At 33.8% G+C, this 14,666-nt stretch overlaps 1 protein-coding gene across 5 annotated transcripts in view; it reads right to left on the minus strand.

The window, feature by feature from the left end:
* Positions 1 to 14,666, minus strand: part of LOC126812008 (ras-GEF domain-containing family member 1B) — a 187,900-nt gene that overhangs the window by 5,334 nt on the left and 167,900 nt on the right. For 4 of the 5 annotated variants that reach the window (XM_050538108.2, XM_050538109.2, XM_050538111.2 and 1 more), the window contains 11 exons: positions 12,929 to 13,018; positions 11,763 to 11,840; positions 9,088 to 9,132; positions 8,596 to 8,781; positions 6,641 to 6,727; positions 5,461 to 5,595; positions 5,012 to 5,107; positions 4,679 to 4,781; positions 1,528 to 1,607; positions 944 to 1,039; positions 322 to 417 (listed from right to left, as the gene is read on the minus strand). In XM_050538108.2, coding sequence (XP_050394065.2) covers positions 322 to 417; positions 944 to 1,039; positions 1,528 to 1,607; positions 4,679 to 4,781; positions 5,012 to 5,107; positions 5,461 to 5,595; positions 6,641 to 6,727; positions 8,596 to 8,781; positions 9,088 to 9,132; positions 11,763 to 11,840; positions 12,929 to 13,018 — 1,092 coding nt within the window. Of the gene's footprint in view, positions 1 to 321; positions 418 to 943; positions 1,040 to 1,527; positions 1,608 to 4,678; positions 4,782 to 5,011; positions 5,108 to 5,460; positions 5,596 to 6,640; positions 6,728 to 8,595; positions 8,782 to 9,087; positions 9,133 to 11,762; positions 11,841 to 12,928; positions 14,024 to 14,666 lie in introns of those variants that run through there. The other variant, XM_050538113.2, reaches the window with a different exon arrangement.

The raw sequence follows: 14,666 nt of genomic DNA on the forward strand, positions 1-14,666 counted from the left end.
CGAATAACCAGTACTGTGGTTATGATAATAAACAATCAATGCACACCACACATCTTGTCAAAACTACAAACAGTGATAACTTCGCTCAAAGTAAAGTAATCTGGATGAAATTTTCAATATATTCATTTTGCATTATCTATTTTTAAACTATTATAGCAAGACCTGTCAGCTCTTTATCTAAATCTTGCATAATGCAGCTTTAAATTTCTAAGAATGGACATTACTCTACATAAACAAACGTCTGATAAAATCCACGATGGTAACACCCTATATCACAAAATGGAGAGGTTTTTTCTATTTTTTTTTTTTCAAGTAACTCACCTCAAAATTAATATGGCCTCCATCTATCTTGTTAGAACAGCCCTCATTGAGGAAATACAGATCTTTTACAAATAAACTGAAGAATGGTATTACAATCTGAAAATAACAAGTTACTTAAATTAGTCAAACCATTAACTTCATTGATAGGCATTTAGTAATTGACCATATTAACACAACATAACATTTTTATGGATACCCAATTACTGGATGTATTTCTAGGCTTGGGAAACTCTTGTCATATCAAGCAAATGATACAAATATACAGACTGATTGACAACATTTCATATTTTCATTGCTACGCAAAAAGTTTAGATTGAGGTAAATTTAATAGTGTTATGTGATTCCAATATTGTAATAGTCCTTTGAAAAAGGCAAGTCAACAAAAAAAGAGGTGAATAGCGAGATACTTAGAAAGAGAAATGGGATTTAACCTCCACTCCACACACGGTTCAATATCAGTTCAATAATTTGCTTGCACGTAGGGTTCTTTAGCTTTGGGAGGAAATCGGAGGACCCAGAGAAAACCCACAAGGTTGAACTGGCAACCCTACTTCATATCACGCCACTTGACCCAACCCCAACCCACAGTTTTATTTTCTTAATTGACATTTTTCGGTCTTACCTTTTCTCGGTCCTCAACTGCACCCTGAGATCTCCACATGGCAGCCTTTAAACACGATCGATAACAACCAAAATTATTCCATGGATTCATCTGATGCTGAAACACACAAAAAACGTAAAACTTGAAATAAAATGAAAAGTTAGGGTCTAACTCGAGTTCTGTTCAAACTACAATATTCATACTAAACTTACGCTGTCTTGTCTACAATCAGATCTGCTTGAGAAGAGACAATAAGTTAGTTGACCAACATTTTAAGTCCTAAATCAACAATTTTAGTCAAAAACACTAAGAATATTTCGAGAATTTTGAGAAGTATATTCTGCTTTTATTTAATAAACTTAAGAAGGTTTAATTAGTTGTTTTGTGTAGAACAGATGTGAACCGGAGTAGGGCCGCATTACAAAATAGTATTATACTAATTGTTGGATATGGCAGCCATTTAGGGCAGAGTTCTATTCTCAAAGAAGAGTAGATCTCGTAGGTTAAATAATCAATCTGAGTAGGCCTACCTATTAACATGGATTAAGCCGTGAAAAAAAATTTGATAAAATTGCTTGAAATTTCAAAACAATTAAATGCCATACCTCTAAAATATCGAATTTAACGGTGTTCACTTTGGCCCACGTTTTCTTCAATCGAGCCACTGGACTCAGATTCATGCCAGCTGAAAAAAAAAAATATCACAATTACAAAACCTGTCAACAGTTAAACCACAAATCCCATCACCAGTAAATACATTTAGTTTACTCCTACGCTACATTTCTTCTAAAGGTGCATCACTATAAGTCAGACCACATGCCATCAATAACAAATACCCTATGTGTACGGTTCATCAACTGAACAGTGCAACAACAAGCTGCTAACCTAGGCTAAGTGCGAAACCCTTATAACTAAACAAAACCCTACAAATTTTAATTACTTAATTTCAGTCTATTGATAAATATATATATATACAGTAGCACAACTATTAGACATATATTTATTAAAAACAAAAAGCCACATGAATAGACAAACAAGAAATAAACATAAAATAATCATATTTCTACACGTCATCTCTTACTTAGTATAAACCTACCTTTATTTAAATTACGGAAATATTTACTTAGAATACGAAACAATGCAGACATCTAAGAACATATTATATATGGGGTGATGAAAACCCATCTTGATCTTTCCCTTGGTCCAGAAGACTACCTGTCCTTGGAAGGGATTGGGATATAATTGTTACATTATATTACTTGATGTTAGAGACTGGTAAGGATTGGGATGTATTGTCATACTACTTGATGATAGAGACTAAACACAAAGTTATCTCCCCTTAGTAAGAATTAGAATGTAATTGTCATATTACTGGATAGCAGAAAATAAATAACTATTGGTCTGGGACTAATCAAATATTGACTTTGGCCTGGATCTCAATATGATAATTATAGTATCAACTTATCCAAAGGTAGTGTAGACCAAGGGTAAAAACCAAGATGGATGGAATGTGTTCTACGTCTAGGCCTACTCAGTGATATTATTAGTAAGTGAGGTGAAAAGCATCTTAACTACTGTAGTGATGTGTAGACTTAATATCTACATTAACTTATAATGGACCAATTATTTATTTATTAAATTAATATAATCTAATTAATACAAAGGAAATTTAACAGGAAACCAAATACCATTTCCAACCATTTCCAACATCAAAGAACTTTAATCGCATTCTTTAATATTTACATATCAAAACATTGAAGACACAAGCTCTGAAGTCCACAAAATAATGCTATAAGATCACCATCTTCAATTTTATTCCTTCCCCTAGCAAATCAAAGATTTGACCGTTTTTTTATTCCATGCCCAAATGACATAACTAACAACATTAATTGTCATATTATATGGATTAAACGAAAAAAGCAACCATTGAAAACCAAACATTCGTAAGATCCAATTCAACGGATTGAATCATCCAATCCAATTACAAATAGTCAAGTCCATAATAAGTCCCTTATATTTCGTAAGTGCACGGTGCAACCTGTTACCAAGGAAGTGCTTATAAATAAAGTGTTAATTAGTACCGCATGACCTGCACCAAATGTTGGGGTTAAAACCTACCTTAATACACTCCTATAGTTTACTCATAATTACTTTCGTACTTTTTTTTTTTTAAAGAAATGTTTGAAAGACATATGAACAAAATATCAGAATTCTCCACATGAAAATATTTAATAATGAGAGAGAGAGATGGATAAATGGGGTTTAAGGTCCACTTGACACAAACTATGTCATTTCGGGAGAGAGAGAGAGAAATGGGTTTTAAGGTCCACTCAACACAAACTAGGTTATTTCGGGACTAACACATGGTTCAATTATATTTCAATAATTCGCTTGCGTGTAGGTGTCTTTAGCAGTGGAAGGAAACCGGAGGACCGGGAGAAAACCCACAAGGTTGGACTGGCAACCCTACTCCTTGTCACGTACAACAAGCAATCGAAACCACGCCAGTTGACTCAATGACAGACCTTATGACACAGCGCACGTGCTAACCATTCGGCCAGCCAACCCCCGCCTATTTAGTAATGATAGTCATAATATTGTGAAATTGGCTAATACTGTGTATTGTGACAAATGACTTAATAACCTCCCAATGGAACTGGATAATCAAGACAATACTGTGTATTGTGACAATCACACACATTTTTTGAGTTTTCTTTTTTTTTTTAAAGTGTGAATTCTGATATTCTTTTTTTTTTAAAGTGTGAATTCTGATAATTCTGATATTCTTTTTTTTTTTAAAGTGTGAATTCTGATATTTTTACAAAGGAAAAGAAATAAAGCATAAAAAAAACATGAGAGAAATTCAAAAAAATTAATTTGGTAAACAAAACAAAAAAATAAATCTTCTCTTTCTTTACCAAATAATTTTTTGTAAAATGAAAAAGAATTAAGATATAAACAGATTTTAGGTAACTGAAAGGAAATATTAATGGATGAATTAATGAATTAATTCAATAGAAGCTCAAAATTACTTTGAAAATATTGGGTAATGAGAGATCGCCCAACTTTCCATGCCAGAATTACTTTGTAAATATCTTTAATTGGGTAATTATAATATATAATGATTCTGTTCATTTTCATGCTGTAGAAAATGTTTTTGGGGTTTTTTTTCTTCACAAAACTGTGCATCAAGTTCTGGAGGGTTTGAGGTGAGTCAGGTTTTTTTTTCAGATTTACCTTAATTTAGAGCTTCTGTACTTACCAATGAAATCTGCTACCCTGGGATTTTTCATTTAAATGAATTGTTCAAATTTTTCTCAGAATAAAAGGCAAATTTTTCTCAGAAAAAAAAAGGCAAATTTTTCTCAGAAAAAAAAGGCAAATTTCGCAGAAAAAAAAAGACAAATGTTATCAGAAAAATTCTGATAACTCAAATGTATATTGATAATATTTTTGTTATTTCTCAATTTTAGCAATGATCAAATCTGCCATTTGGAATGCTCCAAGGATAGCCACCTATGCATTAATAATAAATGGCTTTACTTTCGTATCCACAAATATGACCAGCGGTTTCATTTGACAAAATGTTTGAACAATTCATTTTAATTCCACGACCTTAATAAAGAGAATATTAGTTAGAAACTAAACATGTTAAAGAAGAGGAATAAACATGAGTTGCCAGGTAACGAAACTGTGTGATTATAAAATACAAATTAACTGAGGAACAAAGAGTAAAACAAGGAGTAAACAAATTACCTATAATGGCCATTAAAGAATTGAAGTTGCCGATGTTGATACATTCCTTTGCGACATCGATAAAATACTCAATCATCTTCACACGATTCTTCTTCTTCAGATGCTAAAAAATAAATTTAGGATAAATTAGTCAAAATAATTTTGAAACTAACATATATGGTAATTTCTTCTTCAGTTGCTAAAATATTTGCAATAAACAAGTTAAAGAAATTTGAACAGTACAGTGAGCAACGGTGGCTGAGTGGGTAAGACGCTTGCTGACTATTCTAAAGGATGATGTACAATCTGAAAATGTCAACAAAAACTTGAAATGAAATTTGAAGAAATACTTACTGAGGTAATTTCGGTTGCTACGAGGTAACTAAGTCTATTAAACCACTGAACATATGCTTCTAAATTACTTGTTTTCTTCATATCTCGGAATGTTGTCTGAAAAATACATTTGATATATTCTCTCGTAATTGTCATCCAATGATGATTATTTTTGATATCAAATATTTTTGCGGTTAGTTAGTATTGGGTACATAGCTAGCTGTGGTTAAAAGCATGTAGTCGAAACGTGATAGATATGTCAGGTAGGCTACCACGGCTAACATTGGAGCAATGCCAGTACCAAACTAAATAAGACCCACACCCCCTGCCCCCTGGTACCGATAGACTTCAATTCTATATACAGGCCAACGCTAGTATCATCTTAAACCGTCTTGCTTTCCACTATCAGGCTTCGAATTCTGCCCCAGCAAAATATAATCTTTAAACAAGAGTTATTTCCCTTTACTCACCTCTGTGTTCATTTCTTCTTTGGCAAACGCTTGAACAAATTCCTCTGGTCCGATCATACTTAATCGTTCCATTTCAATATGTGTTAATTGTTGTGCTAATACTAAAGGTGAAGGACAAACTTCAATAATGTCCGTCTGTTAATAGAAACAATAGAAATGTGTCATAAATTAGGCAGCCTATAGCACTGGTGGCCAATCATTCTTATTGGCATATTGTACCCCATTTCACAGAGGGATGAGAAGGGCAGTCTATAGTACTGGTGGCCAATCATTTGAAGTGGCACATTCCACCTCATTTCACAAAGGGATGAGGAGGGCAGTCTATATAGCACTTTCGGCCAATCATTCCAAGTGGCACATTGCAGTCTATACCATTGGTGGCCAATCATTCCAAGTGGCACATTGCACCTCATTTCACAAAGGGATGAGGAGGGCAGCCTATCGCACTGGTGGCCAACCATTCTTATTGGCACATTGCACCTCATTTCACAGAGGGATGTGGAGGGAAGTCTATAGCATTGGTGGTCAATCATTCCGGCAGCCTATAGCATTGATGGCCAACCATTTTTATTGGCACATTGCACCTCAAAATATTAATTATCCATGGCCAGTATAAACAAATTCTATATGAACCAGAAATTGTAATATTGTTTCAGATCTTCTGATTATATAAAATTCTCGGGTAATCCTCAGATCTCACGCCAAACTTGATACCCCTAAATTAATTGGCAGTGGTTTCCATTCGTGGGCTACTGAACACTGTTAATTTTATTACACCTGACAGTTTACATCACGACACGCACAGAGTTTCGTTGTGTCCGTGATTTTATGATTTAGCACAAAATTTGCTATTTTTCCGGCGTGCAAAATGACCTACGGGTCTGATCCAGATCTGGTCATTTTCCAGAGCCCTCGGTCCCGACCGGCATATACGGCCGACATGGAACCCATGCCCTAAACACACCCCTCTTATAATGTTGCATAGATAATATTTGACACAATGTAACAATATAATTATATAGAATATAAGTTACTTAAAGGTTTATTTCTGGCGACACATTTTGACAAGAATTTCACTAGAAATAAACTCTTAAGCAACTTTTCATTCAGTTACTAAATCCTGATTAAACAGTTAAACTTTCAGTTTGAAATGGAAATGATGTCTTGGAGAATAACTTACGGTTGGTACAACTTGTGCATGAGCACTCTGTAAAGCTTCTGAATTTAGTTTACTCAACATTTCTTCGTACTTTGATAATCTGGCAAGCTAAAAAAAATAAGAATTAAACAGACAATTAAACACAAAATCTAAAAATACTAAAGACAAGGTTTGGTAACCTGATATTGTCTGTCAAGTTAAAAATTGTTCAACAGATACCCGTGGGCCCTAGGTCAAGGCCCTACTATTGACTATTGGGGAAATCCAGCATTGGAAGAAACTATATTAAGGTTTACCAGAAATGAACACAATAATCGCATGAATCAATCGGTTTCTAATTAAAACAGTGTTACGACTGTAGACCCTTAATCGCATGAATCACTCAGTTTCGAATTAAGATATCCTTACGACTTTAGATCCTTAACCGCATGAATCACTCAGTTTCTAATTAAAATATCCTTACCACAGCAGACCCTTAACTGGTGATCTTAGATAAAACTTGAGCTCTGGAAGGCGTTTTAGCGGGGAAATACCATTGAGATGGCAAGATACTCGACATTTAGACACTTGATTTATCCTGCAGAAAGTAACCTTATTGATCTACAAAGGTTTGACCATCGACAATTTCCTTTAATGGGTGTGTGAAATGTACTGATTTCCTTGTAATTCAAATTAAATTGTGACTAGTATATTTAAAATAAATCTTCATAACATTCTAAAGGTGAAGCACTTGTCTTGCCAGAGAAAGAGAGAGAGAGATTGGGTTTAACTCAGCCATTTTGGGACTAACATATACAGTTCTATTTTATTCTCTTGTGCATAAAGGGTTTTAAGCAGTTATTATTTTCATCTAAATTTGAATTATTTTACTGGAGGCAAAAAAAAACCAGATTAAATCTCCTATAATCTTGAGAAAAGGGCGTTAACAGAATTTTTAAAATTATTTTCATTGAAATCTTAATTTCTTTACAAGAGGCATAAAAAAAAAACCCCAGCTTAAATCAGGTATAATCCTGAGAAAAGGGCGTTAACGGAATTTTTAAAATTAAGAAATGAAATATTGGTATAACCAGCTGTTCAAGTCCTTAAAATAAATTATATTTAATTTAACCAGCTTCATTCATTTCTCTAATAACTTCACACGCTTTTTTTATACTTTAATAACAAATACTCATAAACAGACAAAATTTAAATAGAGTTTTAATGTGGTTTAAGTTAGAAAATTGCTTTTTTAGAAGGAAAAGGGTCGGGCATCGTAACAATGCTTCCTGTGTCATAAGAACCTCACTAGTTGCCCTTTTTTGTAAGTCTGCAGGGCCGGTGTCAGATCACTTTGCAAGGCCAACTATTTACACTACTTCTCCGCCAAAAATATTGACAATTTCAATTTTCAAATAAAGATGTTTTGTAGAAAAGAACAATTCTTGAAACAGTTAAATTTATCTTAAATTGCAAGAATTAATAATAGATCAGCCTGTTTGACTGAATATAAGAGCCCAATATTTTGACAGTTAATCAACTGGTCTATTCCATATACACCAGAAACATCATTATAAATTCAGACAATGCCAATGAAATAACAAAAATAAAATATGTGATTTTAATCTACTGCATCAGCCACTATTCAAATGGCAAATTTACACCTTTTCAATCAACTACTGGTTCATGAAATGAAATGGAGTGTTGATGTCCTACTGTTCTGCTCCGACTGAGCTAATAAAGACGGGCATACGCCATACAGTGATCTATGACAGATATTTTCCCTGAACAGTCAAGGTATCTTTTACGTGCACGCCAATGTATACACGGGACCACGGTTATTCATTCTATCCAACCAACTAGACAGCTGTCTTTGTCAGGCCCTCCATCCTGGATCATTGACAAGGGGGAACCACACTGGAAAATCACTATGAATCAACTACAGTAACCAATCAAAAATTTGGCACAACGATCGTGTGGATAATGTAAAAACTTACCTTTATGACTAGGTTATGCATCATAGCGCTGACTTCCTTCCGTAATTCTGGGTAAATTACCAACATGCGATGTGTGATATCCTTGAGATGTGTCTTCATACGCTCATCACGGAAATCATAGGGAAATAGTTCCGTCCATTCACTCAATAAATTAACAATATGAGGTCCAAATTTACCCAGTGATCCCTGGAAAAGACAGACAACAATGAGATGAAATGTGTTTAACTAACACTACAGTCACGCTAAGACACATATTGCGTTTCAAGTTCTACGATACGATTCGTATCACGATTTATAACCAGGTCAATTTTTACCAAGAAAACAACAGGATAAAGGAATAATTGATATTTTCAGTCCAGCTGATCGGTGTTGTAGCACCTTACTCACTGGGTCACCATGGCTCCCATCATCATGACAACCAGTACATAATATCATTATTTTATGATAATTATTCATTTTTAAAAACTTATATCTAAATATGATTCATCATACCTTGTCGATTCTGTCTTGAGCAAGATTCTGTTGAAATATACACACCTGACAAAAAATAAAAAAACAAACATTGAAACAATAAAAAAACATGGATAACAAACAATAATAGTGCAACATTTCAATCAATCTGATTAAAATACAGATCTATATCTCGTTTCGTTTTTTTATACTTTCGATGGCCTACACTACATGAAGATCTGACCAGTTGTAGAGGAAAGTTGTGTCAAAGGTCATACGAGCAGCTTTTGACCCTATGACATCAGACATTTGGTTAACCAATCAGCGTTGATGTTTTTAGTGGGTTTACCCACAGTCCCATGCACCTCAGGCCAAAAACTCGCCATAACAGACTGTTTCATTGGCGAGAATTCACTCTACAAGATAATTATTGTCAAATATTGATGAAATAAATCTACAAATCTCATTAATTCCTAAATCACATTAGTTAATAATTGATCAAATCAGGTTAAAAAATCAACACATTTCTGGATTTAATCAAATGACAATGATGTTAGGATGTCAATTACAACCCTGAGAGCAGACATCAACTGTCAGAGATTACCACAGACAGGTTCTAAATAACTAATTACATCAACAACAGGGGAGAGGGTAAGCCCGTTCTCCGATCCCAATCAGATATCCTGAAGAAAAATATTGTTTTAAAAAACAAAAAGAACAATATGTTGTTTCAAATTTCTAATGTGAACTAAAAGGCTTTAGTTTTTGAATTTTAAATTATTTGTTACCCCTAATAAAATAAGGATCAGACGTTGGACTTTGTAAATCCTTAAATAAATAAACAGTCAGGTTCCTAATCTTCTGTTCATTTATTAAATACAAGTAGATGACCCCGAAACCCTTTAAATCCCTCTTATTAATTTACCAATAAAAGTTAAGGAGCTGGCTAGCCTCTTGATTTAATCATGTGATCAGTTATTCTAACATAGACTAATCAATCTTGCATCACTGACCACTACAACAAGTTTTAGCCACCTAGATAATCTACCCCCTTTTCAAAAATAACAATGAAAATAATCCCCCTTAATCCGACAAGTAATTAATCCTCATCTGTCATTCTGGATATCAAGGACTACTGTATCAATATTTCCACCTTCCAGTCCACTGGCATTTTAATCCCCTCTGTAGACATTATCTTCCTCGATCTTTTTTCACCTTGTCAAGTAGTTTTATTGTCAAAAATTGTTTTATTTTCAGATTTTGCTAATGGGTTTTTCAGGCACAGAGAAAATGGTTTTAACACCTTTAAAAACAACATGACTTTGAGTCAAGTATTTTTAGGTTCAAGGGTCAAGTAGTTTTAGCACACAATAAATAAATTTATTTCTGTTTCAAAGACTTGTAGTTTTAATGACACTTAGCTTTATGACTTGATTTTTAGTCAACAAACAATGAAAATATTCCATTTTTAAAAAAAGATTAATCAATATCCTTAAAGGGGCATTAGATAAAGAGCTGACATTATAATTGTTAAAAAATAGATAATGAAAACAGAATATGCTGAACATTTGAGTCATATTGCTTCACTCTGAACTGAGATATTAGCGATTCAATTTTAGGCTAGCCTCAATCGTCAAAGTCTTGATTATCCATGTTTACGTTTAATCATCTATTAATATGTATTCAAATCAGAAAATATCGCAGGCTAATGATGGCATCAAGAGTCGATTATGGTCTGAATAAGTTAATTAATGTCTAATTAATAATTTTGATAACATTTCAGGCCTAAAGAAAGACCTGCAATAAACAGATTAGCTCTTGCATAATGCATGTTTAAATGATTTTCTACAGAGAAGTAGTAACATTTTAATATGCTGATTCTAGAAAACAAGACGTAATCCTGTAAGTGATAGGAATACTACACGGTCAATAACTTGGAGAAATCCCAACAAGTTAACAGTTAAACATGACTTCAATCCACTCGATATGATAATCTCTTCCACGTTAAACAGTTCTCACAGAAAAAATGTCAAACTCCACAAAAGAATTCACCAGAGGGAAAAACAGCCCACTTATTAAATTTCAGTTAGAAAACTCATCAGACGAAAAATAGACACAACATTAACTAAATTATAGCTCATTTAGTCCCAGTATTTTATTTCAAACATCCTAAATATGTGAAAGGTCTCATCGAGGAAAAAACAGAACCGTCTAAATAAGGGAAACTTTAACTAAATTGTAGCTGATATATGTTAGTCGTGGTACTTTATTTCAAACATCCTAAATATGTGAAAGGTCTGTAAAGGAAAAAACAGAACCGTCTAAATAAGGGAAACCTTAACTAAATTGTAGCTGATATATGTTAGTCGTGGTACTTTATTTGAAACATCCTAAATATGTGAAAGGTCTCATAGAGGAAAAAACAGAACTGTCTAAATAAAGGAAACCTTAACGAAATTGTAGCTGGTATGTTAGTCGTGGTACTTTATTTCTAGCATCCTAAATATATGCGACAGGGTTCGTAGAATTTTCTAGCACCCTAAATATGCGACATAGTTCCTAGAATTTACCAAAGGAAACACCAGAACCATCTAAATAATAGGGAAACCTTAACAATATTGTACCTCATATGTTAGTCGGGGTACTTTATAAATTTCTAGCATCCTAAATATGCGACAGGTCTCGTAGAATGTAGGTCGTGTTTGAATATATCTTACCTGGCATATTTCGGCAAGTAAATTGTGTGGCCGTATAAACAATCTCGAACTCAACAGGAAGGCAAATATATACGTCCTCTGAAATATAATGACAAATATAAACACACAAATAAACATGGACGCCATAGTCGGGAGATCTCGCACGTAAAACCAATAAAAACAGATAAATTGTGGCAATCTTTGAGTTCTCCTAGAGTTTAACTGTTCGGATTTGGGATTCGAAGAGAAGGTTTTCTCATACTACTCATTAAATTGTTACAATCTTTGCGTTCTCCTAGAATACTTCGGATTTGGGTGTTGCAATATTTGCCTTCACCTAAACTTGCCTTTTCAATAAAAGGGTTTTGCCATAATTAATCAAATTTTACATAGCTGTATAAATAATCACAAAGTGTACAATGTGAATCTTCTGAACTAAAATGGAAGTGGTACTAAATGTTCTAGAAATAATAAGCATACCCTGCCCCGTGTACCACACCGAACATCACATTTATTTGTCACAATGGAGAAATACAAAAGTACAAATCAAATTTGTTCATTATGTGAACTTTTAAAATGTGAAGTGGTATAAGATGTTCTAGAAAGAGTAAGCATACTCTGGCCTGTGCATACTACACATAACTACCTTATACATGTAATAGCTAAACAGAGAACATTAAATACAATCCAAAATTTATAAACTATGTGATCTGTTCAAACAAGAAGTGGTATCAGCTGTTCTAGCAAGAACAGAGAAATATTAAAAATATATTAAAATTTATCTAAAAATCCCTGCTCAAAAGTAGAACAAAAACAGACTTTATGCAGAAACGAGACGATTTATTCATCTTCTTAACATTCAGGGTTAAAAGATCTTTTGTCGTGGGGGTTTGGATGGCCGAATGGTTAGCGTGTGCACATTGTATCATAAGGTCTTTCATTGAGTGGTTTCGATTCACTGGTTGTATGTGACAAGGGGTAGGGTCATCTGTCCAACCTTGTGGGTTTTCTTACAGGTCCTCCTGTTTCCTCCCACGGTAAAAAAGACCCTGATGCGCAAGCGAATAATTGAAAATTAAATTAAACCATATGTTAGTCCCAAAATGATCTAGTTTGTGTCGAGTAGACATTAAACCTCATTTCTCTCTCCCTCCCTTTATTGTTTCATATATTAAAATTGTACTTACGTCAGGGTAATAATCAGAAGTTGGTACGATATGCTGTATTAACGCCTCCAGAGAGCCAGACGATAGATTTCCATCTTGAAATATCAGGGTCTGCAAAGATCGAGCCAAAAATAATTTAACGTCATATTCTACGTCAATATCGACATCCATGATGCTACGTTTTAAAGGTTTCTTCATTTTCATTTTTAAAATTTCAATAAAAATCTACACACAATCCTAAAATCGTCTGCTAATGTTTGTAAAAGTCTTGATGTTTGTCGAGAATTATTTGCAGACAAAACTAATGTTTCTGCAAGCACACAAGTCTTTAAATAAATCTCCAGAAAAATTGAAACAGAAATCCAAAGTCTGTCATAAAGTATCTGCCAGAAAACGCTTGTTTTTAATTAAACATATCCAGATTTCTGCCCATATTGTGTAAATGTTTGAGATCCTATTAGAACCTGCTCCACCACTAACTGAATGTCAACTGTTGTTCTGTTAGTGAAGTCCCAGTATTTATAGAATGAAGTTAAGGGGATTAATGTTCAGAATCACACAACCTTTGTTGTCTTATTAGTGGCAATAAGGCACTAATTATCTCTTAAACACCTTCAATGACTTGAAGATCAATAGCAAGCTAGCAGTCATCCACGACATTTAGAATTATCACTAGTTGTCAATATTGCTCACACTTCATAAATTGTTTTCTGATATTTCTTTTAAAAAGTGGAATTCATAAATGACTTAAAGATCAATCTCAAGCTCTAGCAGTCATTTGATATTTCGCTAAGAACTGCAATTCAACTGACATTTTCTGACGTGATCATTTGAATTCAGAAATAATCATCGTTCTTCTCAAAATTAAAATATTGTTTAGGTTCCTTTCAACTCTTTCAATCACTTCACTTAAAATTAAACTACTCTGAAAATTGTTTCCGCTTTTATCCAGAAATTTTAGCGTTGAGAACTAAAAGAAAAAACGTCGTTATCCGATTACTGTTCAAAACTAATGACCAAGCAGAGGAAGTTTCCCAGAACAAAACCAGCGAAAAGATTTACACGCGGTCAATAATCGTTTCCAAAAGGGAAACAGTAACACCATCTTGTCAACATGGACTGCGGCCAAGATTTATACTTATGTCAATGGTAGCCATATTAGCGATTTCCAGGGGACATACATCGAAAGCCATGATCCAACATTGAAGTTAGATTTTCGTTGGTAAATTTGTTATTTGCGGCCTTCCGTTACAGTTGGTCATTATCAGACCCAAACACCCCCGGATCAACGTTTGGTCTAACCTCGAAACATTCTTGAAACTTTTCCAAAACAAACGGTAGGTTTTGTCGAATAAACAAAATTTAACTAAAGTTCTCGCCGTTCTTGCCATATTGGGGTTGAATTGGTCGATATGGACAGCTTATTTCACGATTCTGGCAACAGTTTCAGTACAAATACAAAAAACCCGTTTATTTATCAATAGTGCAAATTATTCAAGCTAGGCAGGTGAGACAAATGATAGATTTATCCAAATTTTAAACATTTTTCTTCACAACACAACAAATTTTTCGCCAATTTTCTAAATCTCAAACACGACCATAGATTTTACTTTAACAGCAGGTGATTCCTGATGAGGTAGGGACCTTTAGGAAAGCATCACAAGTTAGAATTAAGGAATCAAAACAGAATTCATAAAGTTTATTTGCAATAGAAAATTAAATGAAATTGGGTTTAAAGTCCTAAGTTACTGCACCGATT

This window comes from Patella vulgata, chromosome 2 (assembly GCF_932274485.2).
Source record: "Patella vulgata chromosome 2, xgPatVulg1.2, whole genome shotgun sequence".
Taxonomy (NCBI): Eukaryota; Metazoa; Mollusca; class Gastropoda; family Patellidae; genus Patella; species Patella vulgata.